General features: G+C 44.4%; 1 protein-coding gene across 1 annotated transcript in view; it reads right to left on the bottom strand.

Annotated features, from left to right (window-relative positions):
• Positions 1 to 23715, bottom strand: part of ERCC6 (ERCC excision repair 6, chromatin remodeling factor) — a 79197-nt gene extending 55482 nt beyond the window's left edge. The window contains exons 1-6 of the mRNA XM_040320781.1: positions 23626 to 23715; positions 23119 to 23475; positions 10414 to 10534; positions 2931 to 3039; positions 1826 to 2525; positions 1612 to 1737 (exon numbers count right to left, since the gene is read on the bottom strand). Of these exons, the coding sequence (XP_040176715.1) occupies positions 1612 to 1737; positions 1826 to 2525; positions 2931 to 3039; positions 10414 to 10534; positions 23119 to 23474 (1412 nt within the window). The 5' untranslated portion in view covers position 23475; positions 23626 to 23715. The remainder of the gene's footprint in view (positions 1 to 1611; positions 1738 to 1825; positions 2526 to 2930; positions 3040 to 10413; positions 10535 to 23118; positions 23476 to 23625) is intronic.
• Between the last annotated feature and the right edge of the window lie 784 nt (positions 23716 to 24499).

The raw sequence follows: 24499 nt of genomic DNA, 5'->3' as shown, positions 1-24499 counted from the left end.
AGCATTAAGTACATAATAAATAGTTTTATAAACATGAACTCATTAATAAAACATTTAAAATGTAATTCCACTTTTTATTTTTTCAATATTTGGGCACATACCTAAGGGACTGCTGTGGAAGCTGACAATTATTGTAGCAGACTGCGCTACTAAAGTGGCCACCTGTGCTGAGCAGCTGCCCCACTGCATACAGACCACAGAAGGTCACACTCCTTGCATTTTTTTCAATGAATATCAGACATTCTCTGATTAGAATAGGTCGAGAGGAGGGGTGGTGACATCATGCTTTTCAATTAGAACAGAGAATGCCTTGCACAGGACTACTACAGCGTTTGTCAGCCTGCAGTCCCATAGGTATACAAATACTTGCATGGGTTCAATTGTAAGTATGCAATTAAGATTATACCTCGAGTTCAGCTTTAAATGCAACAAAATGCATAAGTGTTCAACTTGGATCCTTGTAAGCATGCATACCTGAGGGACTGATGTTGAAGCTGACAATCACTGTAGTAGTCCCGGGCAAGGAAATCTCTGATTGTACAAGTTGAAAAGCATAATGTCACCACTACTACTCTTGACCTTGTCCAATCGGTGATCAGAGAATGTTTGGTATTCATTAAAAAGAAATGCAAGGAGTATGAGCCCTGCCTAGTAATACTGTTAATTATGAAGGGCAGAAAAATAAGGTTAATTGTCGTTCATGACAAAGTCACCATAGGCCTTCACACCTTCAGTACCCAGTGAAACACTATCCATAAATGGTTACCATTGTACCACATATACATAGAGAGAGCCGTTACCAACCCAGGGACAGAACCAGGGCCAATCTGGGAAGAGACTACTTCCCCCAGTTACCAGATTAGAAGCTAGCAAGGTCCTTCTGACCCTTCACCTATGGATCTGACATGTGCAGTGTCTACTGTGTCTAGATGGGTACTCACAATAGTCTTCGCAGACCGAGAAGGGTTAATGAGGTCTGTGTCAGGCACTCTTGGCAGCTGTAGCTCAGGTAGCATCCTCAGATTACGGTGCTGTATACTGACAGGAGCTAAGGCTGGGCTGGTTTCATGATTGGAATGTAAATGGTGCGCATGCACAGAAAGATAAGACCTACACCGCACTATGATTACCCTTAGTGGTAACCTGGGGAAAAGGTGGACATGAGTAAAAAGGTCTGCTTAAGGCTGTGAGACACATTTAAATTGCTGCAGCCAGTACTTCATTAGACCTCAGATTTGAACACAGCACATTGGGCCAAGGTAAGACCTGTAGCCTGAACTTACAACAGCAGGTCATATTGTTCCAGAAGCAAGATTTTAGGAACGAGCCTTATCCTGGCTTCACCCTCCTTGATGGGCATAACCCCCAAAGTGTTCTTTATGGAAAGCACTGCGCCGCTGGCAGACCATGTAGTGGACCTGTATAGCACCCTGTACCAAAAAAGTGGGTAGGAAGGGTTATATAGGAGATGTCGCTGCAGCTTTCTTTTATGCTAGTGTCTAATTACTTGAAGTTAGCTGCATATAAACTCAGAAAAAGTATAAGTATTTTTGTTCTTTAGAATAGGAATCCATTCACACGTTAAGACAACCAAACATGAGAGATCAGTACTTGTACAGCTTTTTCCAGAGAACTCCAGGTATTCGAAAACTCTCATCAAACTCCACATCACTGTCCTCGGACTCCTCAGCTGCTCTATGCTGCTCTGCCTCTTTAGATTGCTGCTTATGCCACTGTCTGAAAAAATAAAGTAAACAAAACAAGCAGGAATTAGGACGACTACTTCAAATAAAATACACTGCATACACACCACACGTTAACTTACCGTAGGCGATGCTTGTAGTACTTAAAATTTCCATCATCTCTACACCGTCTACCCTTTGCCGTGTTGGAGAACTCTTCCTCGTCTTCATCAGAACTTGGAAGAAACTCTGGATCTAAAACTGGCTGTCGGGGTCTTTTGGCAGTTGCTTTCCGAGGCAGAGGTTTCAACTCATAATCAGAGCCTGGGCTATCTGGCACCCATTCATCATCATCATCATTCTCATCCACATCTATGCTCTCCTCTTTTGTCTCAGATGTGTAAACAGATCCCTCACTATCATCTCCTTGGCTACCTTCTTCAGGGATTGAACTTTTTTTACGTGGAATTCCTGTCCTGAACTGAGTCTGAAAAGCTTTTTTCTGTAATTTCCTCATCTTCTTTTTCAATCTCTTCTCGGCACTTGGAATAGTTAAAAGTTGATTTGCTTTATTTATTTTTGTGGGGTCCTCTTGTACTGCTGGTTTCTTTCTCTCTTTTTTAGGAGTTAAGTTACGCTTTCTATGAGCCGTCATCTCTGCTTGATCAGCAAGGTACTTTTCAAAGTCTGAGGCATCATTGAGCATCAGGCGTCGTGGTTTGCGATCTTCTTTTGGGAGAATTTTTGTACCAAACGGGGTCATCTGTCCAGTACGGATGAGATCTTCCCACTCACTATCTTGGCAAGGCATCATCATACTACCCAATGATGTGGTTAACACATCTGGCAAGAAAACATTAAAAAAAGGTGAACAAATTTGAGTTTGGAAAATAGAAAAACAAACATTAAAAAATTAAAGACAACCACAATTCAAACTAATCATCAGTGTGACAAGACTTAACCCTGACAGGGAAACTGGTCAAGTACGCCATCTGGAGGCCTAAAAAATTACCAAGCTTAGCAGTTAAATTCACTAAAATACACACTCAGCACATATCTAATTATTCCTCAGTTTTTAATGTCACAATTTATTTTAAAAAAAAATGTTCTAAGACTAAATCAGAAATACTGTGTTTCACTTTCATTATTTTGTGCCGACACCAATACGTCTTTTCAAAGCCCCTGTAGCTGTAAAAGTGTAAAATGGTTTTGCTTAGCCACTGATGGAGATGCCTATAAGAAAATCACCTTCTGTATCGCCTAAATTATCTTGCTCCATATCCATCTCCTCTTGATTCTCTCCCAACATCACAGCCAGGCGTCTTTGTTTAGCTTTGATCTTCTTCAGTTGCTGATCCTGACATAAAAAAAAAAACATACTTTTTATTCAGGAGTTGTGAATTGTTTTCATCAGAGCGATCCTTTCACCAGACCCACTTATTTCCAAAAAAATGATATGTGCATTTAACCACTTAAGGACCGAGCCTGTTTTTCAGACTCTGTATTTTTTTGCTAGAAAATTACTTAAAACCCACAAACATTATAAAAAAAAAATCTGAAACCCTAGAGAATAAAATGGCGGTCATTGCAATACTTTGTCACACTGCATTTGCGCAGCGGTCTTACAAGCACACTTTTTTTTTATTTTATTTTTTAATCAACCACTTCCTTATTGGGCACTTAAACCCCCTTCCTGCCCAGACCAATTTTCAGCTTTGAATGACAATTGCACTATCATACAAAACTGTACGCAAATGATATTTTTATCATTCTTTTCCCACAAATAGAGCTTTCTTTTGATGGTTTTTAAGCACCTCTGCGGTTTTTCTTTTTTGCGCTATAAAACAAAAAAAAGACAGAACATTTAAAACAAAATGTATCAGTTTAAGCCGATACATATTCTTCTACATATTTTTGGTAAAAAAAAAAATCAAAAAAAAAAAAAAAATCGCAATAAGCGTATATTGATTGGTTTGCGCAAAAGTTATAGCGCCTACAAAATAGGGGATAGATTTATAACATTGTTGTTATTTTTTTTTTACTAGTAATGGCGGTGATCTGCGATTCTTGTAAGGCCTGCGATATTGCGGCGGACATAGACACTTTTGACACTGTTTTGGGACCATTCACATTTATTCAGCGAACGGTGCTATAAATATGCACCCCATTACAGCGCGCGAGGGGAATGTAAACAGGAAGACATCCAGGGACGTCCACCCGGCAGTTGAGAGCCACGCTGTAGACGTCTTTTGTCTATAGCGTTGCTCTCAAGTGGTTAAAAAATAAGACAACAGTAACGTTACCCCCATTGTTTTTTATATTGTGAAAGATAGTGTAACGCTGAGCACATTGATACCCAACATGTCACGCTTCAAAATTGCGCTCGCTGAATGGCGTCAAACGTTTACCCCTAAAAATCTCCATAGGTGACAGTTTGCATGTTTTGAGTTACAGAGGAGGTCTAGGGCTAGAATTATCGCTCTCGCTCACCAACGATCGTGGCGATACCTCACATGTGTGAACATCGTTTTCATATGTGGCGCTACTCACATACGCGTTTGCTTCTGCGCGCAAGCTCGTCAGGACAGGGCGCTTTAAAAAAAAAATCTTATTTATTTTACTTGATTTTATTTATACACCGGTTTTAAAATAAATAAAAAATTGTGGAAACCTTGCAAAAAGATCTGAACAAATTAATCGGGTGGACAACTACATGGCAAATGATGTTCAATTTAGAAAAATTTAAAATAATGCATTTGGGTGGCAAAAATACAAATGTGCTCTATACACTGGGGGATTCTAGGATGGAAAAGGACCTGGGGGTCCTACTAAATTTTAGGCTCAGCAATGACATGCAATGTCAAGCTGCTGCTAACAAAGCAAACAGAATATTGGCATGCATTAAAAAGGGGATTAAAACTCCAGAGATAAAACGATAATTCTCCCGCTCCACAAGACTATGGTCCGGCCGCACCTGAACGACCACAACATACAGGGATATACAAGGTAATACTTTTCTCAACCTCACCTACTATGTAATTCTGTGAAGGGGCCTGTCCATACAATGAGGATGTCATCAATGTACCTGTGCCACATTAAAATGTGGCACAGGTACATCGTCAAGTCCTTCCTGGTAAAAAGCTGCAGCTCCCTCCCCCCAGGTTGGCATAGGAGGGGGCACAAGAGGTCCTTATAGTCACACCTTGAACCTGGAGGTAGTGGGAGCCAGCATACAGAAACACATTACTTTTGAGAATGTGTTCAAGTAGGTCCAAAATGAATTGGTTCAAAGGCCAATGAGACGTTTCCATTGTTTGTAAAAACAAACTGATCGTGTGAATCCCCCAATCATGTGGGATGCTTGAATAGAGCGCCTCTACATCAACTGCGACGAGGGTAGCTCAATTGGGAAGGATAACTCCCTCCCTTTATAACAGCTTGTCTGTAAAATCATTTTCTTGGAGTACATCATGGGAAACAGAGCACCATAGTAATTACTATGTGGGTTATACGCCACCTATAGGTCAATGGACGCAGGTACACTCAAAAGACAGGAAGTTCCCCCCTATATAACCCCCATCAGTTTTTGTAGCAAAGTTATTTATATATATATATATCCCAATAAGTGGGGCGGGACCTCTGTGTCCCGTGATGTACTCCAAGAAAGGGATTTTACAGGTAAGCTGTTATAAAAATCCTATCTTCTTTATTGTACGTCACGAACACAGAGCACCATTGGTATTCCTCCCACTAAACCATTTCTGGGCGTGACCAGGAGAGAGTGAGCGTGTGAGGTGTCTCTCCTCTGCTCCGTATCTGTCTTTTTCCAAACACACCCGGCGTGCCTGGCGATCTGGAGGCTGCAGCAGGGTCCGCTTGGAGGGCCGTTCGACTACCCCCCAGTGACTCTGGCATTAGTGGTGCATTGGGGCTTGGACCGGAGATGCCACCGTTTCCCCCTGGACTGAATGAAAAGCAGAGGCCGCGCTAGACATGGAGCTACACATGATTGGCAGGACCGCAAAATTTCGTCACAGGCCCCATTGGTGCGGCGTCTGTGTGCACAATAGGGGTGAGAGGCGGCCAGGATCTGGATGGAGAGAGAGGGAGATAGAGTGAGGGCACTGCGGGAGGAACGGGGAGACCAGGCAGGAGGATCCAACTCCCCCCTCTCTAACAAACGACCTTGAGAGATCAATATGTCTAGGAAGCAAGGCACAGAGGAGCAACCATCCCAGGATGGAGCCCAGATAACACGCTCAGCAAAGTAGAAGGGGAACCAAGCGGCAGCAGCAGAGGTAGAGCTAGTCAGTGTGGAACAAATTCTTGAGGGTAGTATTGGGGGCATTAGTGGTAGGTTGACTAAAGAGGTAATTACAGTAACAAATCCTATTTGCAACCTCAGAACATTAATAAGTCACCGGGACCAGATGGCTTGCACCCGAGGGTCCTTAATGAACTCAGTCAAGTAATTGCCAGACTATTGTTCCTAATTTTTACAAACCTTTTACTGACAGGAATGGTACTAGCTGATTGGAGAAAAGCCAATGTAGTACCAATATTTTAAAAAGGACCAAGATATATCCCTGGGAACTACAGACCAGTTAGCTTAAAGTAAAAGTCCAGCCTGGGCTTTTTCGGCTGGGCTTCTCCTCTGGGTCACAGGAGTGCAATTTGTTTTGCACTCCTGTGACCTGTTTTCAGCAGAGAGCGGTCTGAAGTCCGCTCTCCGCTGACGTCACTGCCATCAGTCGGGGCAGCGCGTCATCACGACTTCCCAAGTAGGGATCTGCCAGCTGCCCTGATTGATGGCAGTCTCAGCGAGCCGCTAACAGCCTCTCCCCGCCCCTCCACGGCTAAGCGCTCCAATGAGCGTGGAGAAGCAGAGAGGAAAGAGGCTGACTGACAATCAGCCTCTTTCCTCTCGGGGATCTGTGAGAAACGAGCCAGCGGCGATGTTCGGTGGCTCGGTACACAGACGGCGGGGGACAGATGGAACATTGGTCTGATGCTTCATCCACCGAGGTAAATATAAATATGGGAAAAACTCAATTCCCATACTTCTCCTTTAACATTAGTAGTTTGTAAGCTCTTGGAGGGGATTAAGGGGAACACATACAAGATTTTAGTAATGAAAACTGTATCATTAGTAGTAATCCGCATGGATTCATTAACCACTTAACGACCGCCCACTGTAAATTTACGTCGGTTTTTTAAAGATGGATATCTCGGTAACGGCAGCAGCTGCTGCCACAACCGAGATATCCATCTCTTCAGTGAGTGGTCCTGTCAACGATAACGGCGGTCTCGGATGCAAAATCGCTGTTATCGGTGGCGGGAGAGGCCCCCCCTCCCGCCGCTCTCTCCGCCGCTTACCGGAGCCGTCGGTAGCGGCGGAGGCGATCAGGTCCTGCTGCCTGCTGTGTGGTGATGCGAGTGAGGGCAAGAGGGCCCCCACCCATCCCCATAGCATTGCTGGGCGGAAGTGACGTCAAAACGTCAGTCCCGCCCATGCGTCTTAAAGAGACATTTTTTTGTTGTCATTTTTTTAAATGACAACATTTCCAGTTTTTTTTTTGCATTTAAGTCTAAATATGAGATCTGACATCTTTTTGATCCCATATTTAAGAGGACCTGTCATGCTTTTTTCTATTACAAGGGATGTTTACATTCCTTGCAATAGGAATAAAAGTGATACATTTTTTATTTTTTTACTTGTGTAAAAAAAATCTAAAATAAATAAAAATAAATACGAAAACAAAAAAATGTATTTTTAAAGCACCTCGTCCTGACGAGCTCGCGCGCAGAAGCGAACGCATACGCGAGTAGCGCCCGCATATGAAAACAGTGTTCAAACCACACAAGTGAGGTATCACCGCAATCGTTAAAGCAAGAGCAATAAGTCTAGCCCTAGACCTCCTCTGTAGCTCAAAAAATGCAACCTATAGAATTTCTTAAATGTCGCATATCGAGATTTTTATGGGTAAAAGTTTGACGGGCGCAATTTTTAAGCGTGACATGTTGGGTATCATTTTACTCGGCGTAACATTATCTTTCACAATATATAAAAAAATTGGGCCAAATTTATTGTTGTCTTATTTTTTAATTCAAAAAAGTGATTTTTTTTCCCAAAAAAGTGCGATTGTAAGACCGCTGCGCAAATACGGTGTGACAAAAAGTATTGCAATGACCGCCATTTTATTATCTAGGGTGTTAGAAAAAAATATATATAATGTTTGGGGGTTTTAAGTAATTTTCTAGCAAAAAAAATGTTTTAGTCTTGTAAACACCAAATCTGAAAAACACCTTCTGTCCTTAAGTGGTAAAGAATCGTTCTTGCCAAACCAATCTATTAACCTTCTATGAGGAGGTGAGCTGCCATCTAGATAAAGAAAGACCCAGATACACCACGTCTATGGATTTTGCAAAGGCTACAGTTCCCCATAAACATTTACTGTACAAAGTAAGGTCTGTCAGCATGGACCATAGGGTAAGTATATGGATTGAAAACTGGATACAGGGGCGAGTTCAGAGGGTAGTGATAAATGGGGAGTATTTGGAATGGTCCGGTGTGGAAAGTGGGGTCCCCCAGGGTTCTGTCCTAGGACCAATTGTTTTTAATTTATTCATAAACGACCCGAACGGTGAGATAAACAGCTTAATCTCAGTATTTGTGGACGATACTAAAGCCAAGCAAGAAAGATTTTTTTTGGGGACTTTACATGAGATGCATATGTGACCATGCATCTCCATCCCTAAATCTGGTATACAGAAAGGGTTGTCAGGACTTTATATGAGGCAAGTATGATGGGACTCAGCAAGTAGGGCAAAAATTTCTCCGCAGGATGTGGAAACCTTGCAAAAAGATCTGAACGAATTAAAACATTAAAAATTGTGCATTTGGGTGTCAAAAACACAAATGCAATCTACTCACTAGGGGGAGAACCTCTGGGGAAATGTAGGATGGAAAAAGGACCTGGGGGTCCCAGTAGATGACAGGCTCAGCAATGGCATGCAATGCCAGGCAGCTGCAAGCAAAGCCAACAGAGAGTTGGCATGCATTAAAAAAGTGGATTAACTCCAGAGATACTTCTCTCACTCGACAAGACTCTGGTCCAGCAGCACCTGGAGTATGCCGTCTAGTTCTGGGCACCAGTTCTCAGGAAGGATGTGCTGGAACTGAATAGAGTCCAGAGAAGGGCAACAAAGCTAATGAAGGGACTGGAGGACCTTAGTTATGAGGAAAGATTACAAGCATTGAACATATTCTCTCTGGAGAGGAGACACTTGAGACACTTGAGAGGGGATATGATTTCATAGTACAAATACCATACAGGTGACCCCACAATAGGGATACAACTTTTCTGTGAAAGAGAAAATTAAAAAGACGTGCGGCCATTCACTAAGGTTAGAAAAGACGCAGTTTAACCATAAACTGCGTAGAGGGTTCTTTACTGTAAGAGTGGTAAGAATGTGGAATTCTCTTCCAGAAGCAGCGGTTTCAGCAGGGAGCAGAGGGTCCCGGCTCTCCTGCTTCTTCTGGGACTCCAAGGATTTCCCCCCCTGCCAGCTCCTTCGCATGCACAGCTCACTGAGCCTACCCCAGCAGGACTCCAGGGGCAATTCACGACACAGCAGGCCTAATTCCCGGCCCCTGCTCCCCCTAGATCGCAGAGGTAATCCCGCTTCAGAGACACCAGAACCGCAGGATGGGATGCGGACCATGCCGCCACTTATGCCCAGGCAGTTAGCTCTCTGATCCCTGTTAACACAGGGGACCCGCTGACACTGCCTTCCTCACCACCACAGCTCCCAGCATGGAGTGAAACACGGGGCACCCAAGCGTGGCCTACTGCACAGGCCCAGACCAAGGCCTCCCTGCAATCTCAGCAGCCACCCTTTTACCCACCACTACACTCCGCACCAGATGGTACCGGTCCCCCCCACCAGCCACATCCCTCCTGGCAAGCATATTTTCAAGCCATACCTACCAAGGAGGACTTTAAACACTTAATTGAAGATGTTAAATCTACCTGCCGAGCTGAAATCCAAGTACTTTAAACTCATTTTAAACACCTCTCTGACAGAGTAGAGATGGCGGAGGAGCAAATGCAAGAAACTAAACTGGCAGTGCATCGCACTCAACTACAAGGTGCAGACTATCGCATGCTGTTGAGGGACATGCAACACCATGTGGATGATTTGGACAATAGGGGGCGCAGGAATAACATCCGCATCAGGGGCCTGCCTAAATCAGAGGGCCCAGAGGACTTGCAAACCACCCTGCACACCCTATTCAAGACCTCCTGGGGGACCCCCCGAGCAAACCCATTGAAATGGATAGGGGACACCGTGCCCTGCGCCCTAGGGGACCTGCCTCTAAACCTTGTGATGTAATTTGCAGAGTTCACTCCTACCCTCTGAAAGAGGACATCATGCGTAAAGCCCGCTCCATTGGGAAGGTGATTTTTGATAAAAATCATTCTTCTGTAGCAATCTATGCCCAGCATTACAGATAACCCAAGAATACATTTTCACAAAGAAATTCACTTTTGGTCTTTGAGCATTGGCTCACTCTAAATAGATAGTGAATTTGCTTATGCAAAACAAAAAATACATCAGTAGATTCCTTTTCTCCTGTACACAAATGAAACAAATTATAGATGCATCTCCAATATACTACATAAAAAACAAACTGTCCAAAAAACATAGCACAAAGAACAATACAAACTTTATTATGTTTTTGCCGTTTTACAGACTCCAGTTTTCGAGCAATCTCTTTGGAGACTGCAGCTTGTGGAGCAAGCTGTTCAATGATCTTGTTGATTTGACGCAAGGAGGTGACACAGGAACTGTGAAGAAAAATAAAACAACTGTCAGTCTGGGTCTGCTTAATCATCAGTTAAAGTCTTATACCCCAATATCTCAATATAGTCCTGTAAAAGCCGGTTCACACAGGGGCGGCACGACTTTGGGGGCGACTCGGCAAGGCGATCTCAAGACAACTTCAGAGGCGACTTGCAAAATGACTTCTGTATTGAAGTCAATGCAAGTCGCCCCCAAAGTCGTACAAGAACCTTTTTCTAAGTCGGAGCAACTTGATTCGCTCCTATTAGAACGGTTCCATTGAACAGAGCGGAGCACGACTTGTCAGGCGGCCGAGTCGCCTGACGAGTCGACTCTGTGTGAACCGGCTCTTACTCTCATGTTATGATTTGTAACAGATTGCGTTCAAAAATGCCCTAAAATACCCTTTAAAAATGCTGATATAGATTAATAACTGCCTCCGCCCATAGCACTAATGTCTTCACACAGAAATGTACTGCAGATGTGGGAAAAAAAAAAGAGGAAAGACTATGAAAATTGGGGGATGCAAACACAATATATTTAGTTCTGTGACCACAGCAGACATTTAAAGTGGAACTGTAGTCTACTTACATAATTTGTAATAAAAGCATCTCTGCCATTCTGAAGCTTCCCTCCAACCACTTTTCATATTATTTTATATATATACTGTGATTTCGTACTTGCCAAATATGTTGTAGAAATCTCCCTGCAGGGAGTCTGGCTGCAGGCATTTTAACTGTGGGCAGCTGAAGCTGCTGCCTGTTCACTTCCGGTATTAACACAGACACACAAAGGCATGCCCTCTAGCTCTGCAGCTCTCATTGGCCCTCTGATGACTCATCCCACCCCTCCTTTGGTGCAAACTCTCATGAGAGAGAGAGATAGATAGAGAGAGAGATAGAGAAGCTGTGCATGATGTCATAAACCTAGGCTTTTTACCAGACAAGAAACAGGAAGTGGGCTGTATAAGGTATTTACTAGCAGAAAAAAAAGAATATCCAAAGTTGAAACCACAGCAGAAGATTTAATAGATGGAAAGTTTTGCTTTAAGTAACTTTAAAAGGAGACTTCTCCTACGAGACACAGGAGTGCAATTTGTTTTGCCCTTCTGAGACCCGTTTTCTGCCGACGTCACACAGATCAGTCCAGGCATCTGGGAGTCTGGATCCGCCAGGTGCCTGGACTTATGGTTGTTTTAGCCTCCGAGCGAGTTGCTGAGAGGGTCGCTCCCTGCCCCTTCACAGTAGCAATCCAGTAAGCGTGGAGGAGGAGGAGAGCTGCCAATCAGTGAGCTGAGAAAACTGAGCCATCAGCGATGTTCGAGAGGCGCCGGAACGATGCTGCATCCACCTAGGTAAGTATGATTTTACAATAACCCCCAAACCCATACTTCGCTTTTAGTAAAAATATATGGCAAAGTTGTTTAAAAAACAAAACAAAACTAAAAACACACACACACACAACCTTACACAGAATAAAAAAAATAAGGTGGGAGCTCACCATCCTGGAGGATGATTCTTGGCAAAGGAACTATTCCATGTTTTCTTAAATCATCCTTCAGGATAGCTCACTTGACAGACTAAACAAGTTGACACCTAGGGTGGGACAATCACTACAAGCACCTTCTTTCTGACCACCAGAGCTGGTAGAAGATGAGGCCTGAACATCCACCTAGTAAATCTCAGAGAACATGAGAACCAAAGACCGCACTCAAATGAGGAGAATGACGGACTTTCTCACACAGCCCCGCTGCTTCTCCAGCCAAGATGGCGCCGGCAGATCTCTGCACTCCCTGCATGGCTTTCCCAGCATGATATAGGGACGCCTGAAGCTCTTCTCCCCAGACTTCACTGGCTCACAGAATGCCAATGCCCAGTTAAAGTTAAACACAAGCTACAAACTGCATCTGAACCAGCCCTGGAGATTAGTGACTTGTCAGGCTCCCTTGATGACAGAGAATTACAAGACTCTATATCAGAGTTTCCCACTGCTAATCAACCAATGCTTGACACCACATTGAAAGACATGTTAGTCTCTCTAAGTAGCACACTCCATGCAGACATTGTGTCACTAGCCCAGCAATTTAAATTGGATGTTACTGAAATAGGTAATAGAGTCACATATTGAAGATAAAATGGGTGAATTTGCCTCCACATTTAAACAATCTGATTGATGCTCAACTCCCAGGAAGATGACATCACATGGATGAAATCAAAAATTGCAGACCTGGAAGACCGCTCCAGGCACAATGTAAAAATAAAAGAAATCCCTGAAACAAATAAACAGCCTGATTTGAAGGCCTCCCTCACAAATGTAATGAAAGCTACACTACCCAATCTCCCTCTAGAAGATCCTCTCTGAATAACACAGAAGTGTGTGGAGAAGAGTTTGATCTCTATAATTTGGGATCCACAGTCTCCGGTAAGAGGCATGATTTACTGTAGGAAAGGATTTGTGCGAGCAGCCTGCCACGTATGTTTTGTCGTTTCTGCACACTCAGTCACCGGGAGATTTGTTGATAATATGGATGTTTTGATTTGGGGAGTTTATGTTTCATTTTGATGGACTTAACTAGGAATATTAATAGCCCAGTCATGAGAAGAATAAAGCCAAGATTCAGCAATACCAATTAAATCATAGTTCACTTAAAGCGGAGCTCCACCCTAAAGTGAAACTCCCGCTGATCAGAACCCTCCCCCCCCTCTGGTGTCACATTTGACACCTTTCAGGGGGAGGGGGGTGCATATACCTCTCTAAAAACAGGTATTTGCACCCACAGACTGCGGGCAGGACGTCACCTCCCGTTCTCCCCCCGTTGTGTTCTGGGAACACTCGGCTCCCAGAGCACAGCGGGAGCCAGTCAGCAGGCGCAGCGTGACTTGCGCATGCGCTGTAGGGAACCGGGCAGTGAAGCCGGAGCGATTCACTTCCTGGTTCCCTCACCGAGGATGGCGGAGGGGGCAGCAGAGTGACGAGCGATCGCTCGTCCTCTGCTGCAGACGGCGCTGGACTCCAGGACAGGTAAGTGTCCTAATATTAAATGTCAGCAGCTGCAGTATTTGTAGCTGCTGGCTTTTAATAAAAAAAAAAATCAGCGGAGCTCTGCTTTAATGCATCAAAGATTCCAACTATTTTCTTGGCAGACTTCTGGCATTGGTGAACAAACATGTTAACTCATTGTCACATTTTGCACAATTACTTTGCATATTTTTTTATTTTAGTACAACTAGTACTATTCCCAATGGTTGTTTGTAACTTGGGAACATTATCACCTGCCATAGCCCTCCCCCATTCCCCACACCAATAGGCACTGACCCCCTGTCTGGCCCGTCTGCCCTATAAAAATCTAATGCACCCTCCCCCCATTTAGGTGCAAACCATCTTTAGCATGCATGTTGTACCCCAATGAAATGTCAGCCCGGTGCTCTACAAATCCAAATTCCTCCTTCTTTCACCAGGTCTTTAGCCATGCATTCAGTTCTTTAATCTCCCCCTGCCTTTCCTGTGTTTCCCCACATACTTCACAGAATATCACCTTGGAGGTTCGTCCTTTCAACTTGCAGCCTAGTTCTTTAAATTGGTTCTTAAAGAGCCTCCACCTTCAATATATTTTGTCATTGGTTCCAATGTGGACCAAGACAGCTTGGTCATGCCCAACCCCTCCCAGTAATTTATCAACCCAGTCCACCACATGCCCAACCCTGGCACCAAGGAGACAGCAAACCATTCGGTTGAGGTGAGCCTGGCAACAAATTACTACATCAGTCCTGATTATAGAATACCCTATTAAAGGGGTTGTAAAGGCACACGTTTTTTCACCTTAAAGCGGTAGTTCACCCTCTCGTACTTGATTTTACCATCGAGACAGGCATTGTAGCGTGAGCTACAGTATGCCTGTCCCGATTTTTTTAACCCCGTACTCACCTCGTAGTCGTCCATCGTAGATTTCGGCTCCCGCGGGGAATGGGCGTGCCTATGGAGAGGGAGGATGATTGACGGCCGGCCCTGGCACGTCACTCTCCCCGAAGACAGCCGGAGTAGGTCTCGGCTCTTCACGGCGCGTGCGCACAGGCTATGCGCACGCGTCGTGAAGACCAAGCCTATTTCGGCTATTTCCGGAGAAGCGTGACGCGCCAGAGCCGGCCGTCAATCATCCTCCGTCTCCAGAGGCACGCCCATTCCCCGGTATCTTCGATGGACGACTACAAGGTGAGTATGGGGGGAAAAAATTCGGGACAGGCATACTGTAGCTCGCGCTACAATGCCTGATTTAAAGGTAAAAGAAAAAAAATTATTTTTTTTCCCGTCGATAGGGTGAACCCCCGCTTTAACTACATGCCGACCAGCCGCCGCAGTTCTATAGCGGCAGGTCGGATCCCCTGCGCGACAGCACGTAGTATAAAGTCACCTCGCGAAGTGGCCACTAGGGGAGCGCTCGCTCCTGACTCCTGCGCGCGTTACCCACGATCGCTTGTTACAGAATGGTCCTGTCAGGGGAAAAATGCCTGATCGTCTGTTCATACAATGTATGAACAGCGATCAGTCATTTCCCCTAGTGAGTCCACCCCCCCTACAGTTAGAACACACCCAGGGAACATACTTAACCCCTTCCCTGCCAGTGGCATTTTTATAGTAATCAATGCATTTTTATAGCACTGATCGCTATAAAAATGCCAATGGTCCCAAAAATGTGTCAAAAGTGTCCGCCATAATGTCGCAGTAACAAAAAAAAAAAAAAAAAAGGCTGATCGCCGCCATTACTAGAAAAAAATAAATAATAAAAATGCCATAAAACTACCTACTATTTTGTAAACGCTATAACTTTTGCACAAACCAATCAATAAACGCTTATTGCGATTTTTTTTTTACGAAAAATATGTAGAAGAATACGTATCGGCCTAAACTGAGCAAAAAAAAATGTTTTTTTATATATATATTTTTGGGGGATATTTATTATGGTAAAAAAGTAAAAAATATTATTTTTTTTCAAAATTGTCACACTATTTTTGTTTAATAGCGCAAAAACTAAAAACCACAGAGGTGATCAAATACCACCAAAAGAAATCTCTATTTGTGGGGAAAAAAAGAAGCCAATTTTGTTTGGGAGCCACGTCGCACGACCGCGCAATTGTCAGTTAAAGCGACACAGTGCTGAATCGCAAAAAGTGCTCTGGTTAACGCATTCTATGCATTAAGGTGAAAAAACATCCGAGGATCAGTGCCCCCCCCCCCCCCCCGTTTACTTACCTGACCCATCGAAAGTCCCGCACCGCAAACATGCTGACTTCTCAGCCGGGCTTCTCGGTTCATTCATTGGTTGATAGAAAGCAGCGCAGTCATTGGCTCACGCTGCTGTCAATCGCATTCAATGACGCGGCGTGCTGGGGGCAGGGCAGAGTGATACAGTCTGCGGCTATGGCCGCCGGCTTTATCACGGGAGGTAAGTATAACATGTTTGTTATTTTAAAAAAAATTACCTTTACAACCCCTTTAACACCAACTGTCTAGGCCTACCTGCACTGCCCTCACCATCACTGACTAAACTAATCCATCTTCCTACCTGATAATCCTGACTTACCCCCTCCACATCAACCCCATTAAAGAGGTTGTATACCTTCCTTTATGATTTGTACCTCTAGGTACTGTAAATATCTCCTAAATGTGCGCTGTTTAGGAAATATTTAATGTATACTGCACCTATGATGTAAATCGGCGCATGTGCTTGGTTAAAGTGGATGTAAACCCAAACTTTTTTTTATTTTTTATGTCTCAATGTAGAGAGAATAAGATTTCCTATCATCTGTGCCCAGTCTTGCCACACAGAATTAATCCAGCTCTGAGCAATCCTCTTTTATTGTTCAGTGAAAATTAACAGACTTACAGATAAAACCCTGTCTAAATACAAAGTCCTTTCCTCTCTCCTTGCTTTGAGTGACAGGTTATTTACATATCTAGCTTGGAGATGTTTATCATATGTTATGTTATGTTATGTTTATCATAATATGAGGTGATCCACAGGTCATTGTATATTACCAGGATGTGTTACAGTGAGGAAAATAAGTATTTGAACACCCTGCTATTTTGCAAGTTCTCCCCTCCCATGGAGGGGTCTGAAATTGTCATCGTAGGTGCATGTCCACTGTGAGAGACATAATCAAAAAAAAAAAATCCAGAAATCACAATTTATGATTTTTTAACTATTTATTTGTATGATTCAGCTGCAAATAAGTATTTGAACACCTGTCTATCAGCTAGAATTCTGACCCTCAAAGACCTGTTAGTCTGCCTGTCCACCTCCACTCCATTTATTATCCTAAATTAGATGCACCTGTTTGAGGTCATTAGCTGCATAAAGACACCTGTCCACCCCATACAATCAGTAAGAATCCAACTACTAACATGGCCAAGACCAAAGAGCTGTCCAAAGACACTAGAGACAAAATTGTACACCTCCACAAGGCTGGAAAGGGCTACGGGGAAATTGCCAAGCAGCTTGGTGAAAAAAGGTCCACTGTTGGAGCAATTATTAGAAAATGGAAGAAGCTAAACATGACTGTCAATCTCCCTCGGACTGGGGCTCCATGCAAAATCTCACCTCGTGGGGTCTCAATGATCCTAAGAAAGGTGAGAAATCATCCCAGGACTACACGGGAGGAGCTGGTCAATGACCTGAAAAGAGCTGGGACCACCGTTTCCAAGGTTACTGTTGGTAATACACTAAGACGTCATGGTTTGAAATCATGCATGGCACGGAAGGTTCCCCTGCTTAAACCAGCACATGTCAAGACCCGTCTTAAGTTTGCCAATGACCATTTGGATGATCCAGAGGAGTCATGGGAGAAAGTCATGTGGTCAGATGAGACCAAAATAGAACTTTTTGGTCATAATTCCACTAACCGTGTTTGGAGGAAGAAGAATGATGAGTACCATCCCAAGAACACCATCCCTACTGTGAAGCATGGGGGTGATAGCATCATGCTTTGGGGGTGTTTTTCTGCACATGGGACAGGGCGACTGCACTGTATTAAGGAGAGGATGACCGGGGCCATGTATTGCGAGATTTTGGGCAACAACCTCCTTCCCTCAGTTAGAGCTTTGAAGATGGGTCGAGGCTGGGTCTTCCAACATGACAATGACCCGAAGCACACAGCCAGGATAACCAAGGAGTGGCTCTGTAAGAGGCATATCAAGGTTCTGACGTGGCCTAGCCAGTCTCCAGACCTAAACCCAATAGAGAATCTTTGGAGGGAGCTCAAACTCTGTGTTTCTCAGCGACAGCCCAGAAACCTGACTGATCTAGAGAAGATCTGTGTGGAGGAGTGGGCCAAAATCCCTCCTCCAGTGTGTGCAAACCTGGTGAAAAACTACAAGAAACGTTTGACCTCTGTAATTGCAAACAAAGGCTACTGTACCAAATATTAACATTGTTTTTCTCAGGTGTTCAAATACTTATTTGCAGCTGTATCATACAAATAAATAGTTAAAAAAATCATACATTGTGATTTCTGGAATTTTTTTTTGATTATGTCTCTCACAGTGGACATGCACCTACGATAACAATTTCAGACCCCTCCATGATTTCCAAGTGGGAGAACTTGCAAAATAAAAGGGTGTTCAAATACTTATTTTCATCACTGTATGTGGGGGAGGGGTGGATTTCCCACTTTGTATACTGTGGATCACCTCATATTATGATAAACATAACATAACATATGATAAACATGTCCGAGCTAGATATGTAAATAACCTGTCACTCAAAGCAAGGAGAGAGAAAAGGACTTTGTATTTAGACAGGGTTTTATCTGGAAGTCTGTTCATTTTCACTGAACAATAAAAGAGGATTGCTCAGAGCTGGATTAACTCTGTGTGGCAAGACTGGGCACAGATGATAGGAAATCTTATTCTCTCTACATTGTGACATTGAGCCACTGAAGCTTGATGACAGATAGCCCAGGAGGCACCCACACTCTTGGAAGAATGAGCCATCACCAGAAAAGGTGGAGTCTTTCTTTTCAGACCATAGGCATGAGAGATAAGCTGATGGATCCAAAAGGGAAATAGTAGACTTCATAGCCATGTGACCCTTTTTTGGTTCTTCACCTAATTTCAGATAAATCTAGACAGTCCGAACTACATCTAAAGTGTGGAGTGTCCTGTCAAATGAGGCCAGGGAAATGGGAAGGCAAAACAATGTCCTGTTTATGATTGAAGGTTGAAACCATCTTATAATAAAAAAGCCAGTTGAGGAAAAAGAATCACCCGGACCAAAATGTCTCCTTACAAGAAAGTCACCAGTTTTATATTCCCTTCATGCTGAAGTAATGGCAACCAGGAACACAGAGGCAAAGCATAGTCCATCAGCATGTTCACAATGTCATTATACTATGCCCTCCTGGGCCAGGCCGGAGCAGCCAGAATCACCGGCATTGCAGCTACCCAAATCCAGCGGAGCAGGCATTACAACTGGGATTGAGGCTTTGTCCTGGAAGAGGAGGCTTGAGAGCAGTGAAAGAAATGCTTTGTGGAAGAAGTAGAGGGGGCAGCTGAACTTTGGGTCAAGCACTTACTCTTCTTCCTAAGTGGTAAAAGAGAACTTCTACCACCTGAAGTATTCTGGTTGTAAACCCCTTTAACCTACAGGTAATTAAGGCTTACCTTGGGCGGGCCCCTACGTGTATGTGGCCCCACCCCCTTTCTAAAGCAGCATAATCATTGGCTGGTGTAATTTAGCTGCTGGGTCCCGCCCACCCCCACATTGAGCTCAATTCTGACAACTCTCTCTCTCTCCTCTCTGTTGTCAGTTTCACACACTCAGCGCAAAATCAGTGCCATCTGTCAGTGCCACCAGCCAATGCCAATCAGTACCACCAGCCACTGCTACCGCCAATCAGTGCCACCAGCCAGTGCCATCAATCAGTGCCATCTGTCAGTGCCATCAGCCAGTGCCATGCCATCTGTCACTGCCAGCCAGTGCCACCAGTCAGTGCCAATCAGTGCAACCTGTTTGTGCCACCACCAATCCATGCCACCAGCCAGTGCCATCTGTCAGTACCACCAGCCAGTGCCATCTGTCAGTGCCACCAGCCAGTGCCATCTGTCAGTGCCAACGCCAATCGGTGCCACCAGCCAGTGCCATCTGTCACCAGTCAGTGCCACCAGCCAGTGCCATCTGTCAGTGCAACCGCCAATCAGTGCCATTTGTCAGTGCCACCACAAATCAGTGCCAACAGCCAGTGCCACCGCCAATCAGTGCCATCTGTCAGTGCCGCCATAAATCAGTGCCAACAACCAGTGCTATCTGTCAGTGCCACCGCCAATCAGTGCCATCTGTCAGTGCCACCAGCCAGTGTCAACCAGTGCCATTTGTGAGTGCCAACTGCCAGTGCCAGCCAGTTTCATCCGCTAGCCAGTGCAACCCGCCACTGCCACCGCCAATCAGTGCCACCTGCCAGTGCCAACCAGTTCCAATTGCCAGTGCCACTGCCAATCAGTGCCATCTGTCCCAAACTAGTGCCATCTGTCCGTTCCAAACCAGTGCCACCTGCTAGTGCCAATCAGTGCCACCTTCTAGTTCCAAACCAGTGCCACCTGCCAATGCCAACCAGTTCCATCTGTCAGTTCCAAATAAGTGCCATCTGCTAGTGCCAATCAGTGCCACCTGCCAGTGCCATCTGTTGGTTCCAAACCAGTGCCAATCAGTGCCACCTGCCAGTGCCATCTGTCGGTTCCAAACCAGTGCCAATCAGTGCCACCTGTCAGTTCCAAACCAGTGCCACCTGCCAGTTCCAAACCAGTGCCATCTGTACTGAGGACATCAAGTGTGTGCTAGAGTGACAGTTTAACCCATGCGGCGGCATCTAGGTATGGGGGGACATGGCTGCATATAGGGGGGGGGGGACATGGCTGCATATAGGGGGGGGGGACATGGCTGCATATAGGGGGGGGACATGGCTGCATATGTGGGGGGACATGGCTGCATATGTGGGGGGACATGGCTGCATATGTGGGGGGGACATGGCTGCATTTGGGGACACATTTAAAAAAAAGTATCGGTATTCGTATCGGCGAGTACTTGAAAAAAAGTATCAGTACTTGTACTCGGTCCTAAAAAAAAGTGGTATCGGGACAACCCTACTGTACATGGCAAATATGCTTCAAAAATCTCCCTCCACTGAGTTTGGACGGAACCATTTTAACTGTGGGCAGCTGGAGCTGCTGCCTGTTCACTTCCTGGATTTACACTGAGGCACACCTCCAGCTCTGCAGCTCTTATTGGACCTCATATGACTCACCCCCCTCCTGGCAAAGTTTTACGAGAGGGAGAGAGCTGTGCATGATGTCATAAGCCTAGGCTTTTTACCACACAAGAAACAGGAAGTGGGCTGTATAATTTACTGGCAGAAAAAAAAAAAATGTTTTACTATCCAAAATTAAAACAATAAGGGCAGACGATTTAATAGATGAAAAAAATGACTGAAGTTCCACTTTTACTAATGCTATTACTACAGAGATAATCATTAAGGATTGAGATAATGATCCGCCCCCCTCACAATCTTATAAAGCATTTTCACGATTCTATGCAAAGTTCTCTGCTCAAGCCGACAGCTGTCAAAAAACAAAACAAAAAACAAAACAGGCAGTCTGCCAATTTATACAACATCACTTAGCCAACTATAAACATTGTAACGTTTTGTTCTTTAGATCAAACTTCTGTCTGTAAATGAGCGAAATGTAACCACTTAAAGACTAAAAACGTTTTTCTGACACCTGTTGGTTTCAAGTTAAAATTATTTTTTTGCTATAAAATTACTTAGAAGAACACCCAAACATTATATATATATATATATATATATATATATATATATATATATATATATATATATATATATATATATATTTTTAGCAGAGAATAAAATGTCACACTGTATTTGCGCAGCGGTCTATCAAAAGCATTATGCAGCTAAAGGACCAGGCCCTTTTTCGCGATTCGGCACTGTGTCGCTTTAACTGACAATTGCGCGGTCGTGCGACATGGCTCCCAAACAAACTTGGCGTCCTTTTTTCACAAAAATAGAGCTTTCTTTTGGTGGTATTTGATCACCTCTGCAGTTTTTATTTTTTGCGCTAAAAACAAAAATAGAGCGACAATTTAAAAAAAAATGCAATATTTTTTACTTTTTGCTATAATAAATATCCGCAAAAATATATAAAACAACTTTTTTTTCCCCTCAGTTTAGGCCGATACGTATCCTTCTACTTATTTTTGGTAAAAAAAAAAAAAAAAATCGCAATAAGCGTTTATTGATTGGTTTGCGCAAAAGTTATAGCGTTTACAAAATAGGGGATAGTTTTATGGCATTTTTATTAATAATTTTTTTTTTTACTCGTAATGGCGGCGATCAGTGTTTTTTTTTTTTTCGTGACAGCGACATTATGGCGGACACATCGGACACTTTTGACCCATTTTTGGGACCATTGTCATTTTAACAGCGAAAAGTGCTATAAAAATGCACTGATTACTGTGAAAATGACACTGTCAGTGAAGGGGTTAACCAGGAGGGGGCGCTGTAGGGGTTAAGTGTGCCCCAAGGGAGTGTTCTTACTGTAGAGGGGCGTGGCTGTGCGTGTGACGTCACTGATCATCGTTCACTAACACAGGGAACAGACGATCAGTGACAGCCACACTAGGAAGCACGGGGAGAGATTTGTTTACACTCACCTCTCCCCGTTCTTCCTCTCTGCGACCCGATCGCGGGACACCGGCGGCGATCGGGTCCGGTCACGGAGAACAGGACCAGGTCGCGAGCGCGCCACCGGCAGCATGCTCGCGACCCATGGCTGGGCTCTTAAAGGCGACGTACAGGTACGTGCCTGTGCCCTTCTGTCGAGGTATATCAGAGTGAAGGGGTCCTTAACTGGTTAATGAATAAAAAAAAGGAGTAGTTAGCCCAATTTGTTTGTATAATGTGAAAGATGATGTTACGCCGCAAGAATCATGATCTTTATTCTAAGCAAAAAAAAATCCCGATTCTCATTTCTCCCAGAATCGTACAGCTCTACTTTACTATATAGGTTTACTGTAGCACTATTAATTATTTTATTGAAAAGGAGGAGTCCAGCCTGAACTTGTTTGGCTGGGCTTCTCCTAGGTCTGATGTACAGAGCACGCCAGTCGCCAGGAAGTTGGCTCTCTGCGCGGTGCCTGGAATCAGTCCAGGCACCGCGCCAAACAGTCTGAATCCGCCAGGTGCCTGGACTGATGGCTGTCTCTGCCTCTCAGCGAGCCGCTAAGAGCCTGAGACGGCCGCTCCCCGCCCCTGCTCAGTATGGAGGAGCAGAGGAGAGCTGCTGATTGTCAGTCAGCAGCTCTCCGTTCAGGGAGCCGAGAGAACGGAGTCATCCGCGGTGCTCGGTTCTCAGTGCAGAGACGGCGAGGCTGCTTCCACCTAGGCAAGTATAAATGGGGAGAATTGCGCTGCAAAAAAAAATAAACTGGAAGTTTTTACACTATCCAAAAGAAAAGCGTTGGCTATATACATACATTTCAAAAATACGCGCGTCCTTCATTAATCTGCTAAGGCCTCCTTACCGTAACTCGTCCAAAAGATTTTCTTTTTCTTTTTCTGCTTCGGCAATCTGTGCCGCCCGAGAGGCTTCATTAATGGCGTCATCCACTTGCTGGAGGACTCCGCGCTCCAATACCTCCTGATCGTACACTGCCAAGCCCAATCCCTGCAATTCCGAAGCCTGATCGGCCGCTTCCACGGCTTGGATCTGCTGGCGGTTGATGTGTACAATGCCGCCATGTTGTTTTTGCGGTCCCACATCTTCAGGACAAGCAGAGGAAGTATGGGCAGAAGACGGGCCAGGAATAGCTGGGCTGCTCGGTGACTGTTCAGGCTCTGACTGTAGCTGTTCTTTCACAATAGGGATTTCATCGGACATTCTGTGATAAAACAAAGGCACAGGAAATGGGAGTAAATAGAACATACATACTAATGTAAAATGACAACATTATGTGGCTCAGCATGCAGTACTGGCTCTAGGCTGAGAAGCCCAATTGTTTTACGTGAACGGACACCGGGTCATTCGTTACCTCAGGGGATCTTCGATGTTGCGATCTCATGTACCCTACATTACATCCGCGACCTGCACGTCAATACAACGCGAGAATACAGTGTCCAATCAGAATACAGGCTCCGGGAAAGGAAGTTGCTGGAGAAAGAATTGATTCTCCTGCAGTGTCCGCAAACACGGACTCCGGCGCCATCTTGCGGAAGCCCAACTCCTAATTGGACACTATGCTCTCGCGGTATTTGAGGTGAAATATAAGGCTGTGTATTGTATTCAGTCGGTGTGTAGTTGTGGAGTGTTAGTCATGGGACGTGGGAGAATTGTAGATAGGTGGTGAGCGCTTTCTGTGAGGCAAGGGAAGGCGCTGTGACATACTAAAAGGAATGACAGAAAGGAATGCCCATTGACTTTAACAGGGAGATGGAATGCCTATAGAGAATAATGGAACAAAATGGAATGCCCATAGGGAATAATGGAAACAAATTCAACGAAGGTGCTGCTCTAGGACAGTTTTATATATTTATATATATATATATATATATATATATATATATATATTTTTTTTTAGGGAAGCAAGATCTGTCAGTATGGATAAGGAGTTGACAGCGACGCAGTGGCGGCTGGTCCTCAAATTTTTTAGGGGGGGTGCAAACAAACGAAAAAAAAAAAACATCAATTGCAGCCTCACTGTGCCCATCAAAAGCAACCACTGTGCCATGAAACGCAACCACTGTGCCCATTAATTGTCGCCACTGTGCCCATCAATTGTTGCCACTGTGCCCATCAATTGTCGCCACTGTGCCATGCCATCAATTGTCGTCACTGTGCCATCAATTGTCGCCACTATGCCATGCCATCAAACGCAGCCACTGTGCTATGCCCTTCAACGCAGCCAC

This window comes from Rana temporaria, chromosome 8 (genome assembly GCF_905171775.1).
Source record: "Rana temporaria chromosome 8, aRanTem1.1, whole genome shotgun sequence".
In the NCBI taxonomy this organism is placed as follows: Eukaryota; Metazoa; Chordata; class Amphibia; order Anura; family Ranidae; genus Rana; species Rana temporaria.
Note: the sequence above shows the minus strand (reverse complement) of the source record. Positions and strands in the feature narration are given on the sequence as shown.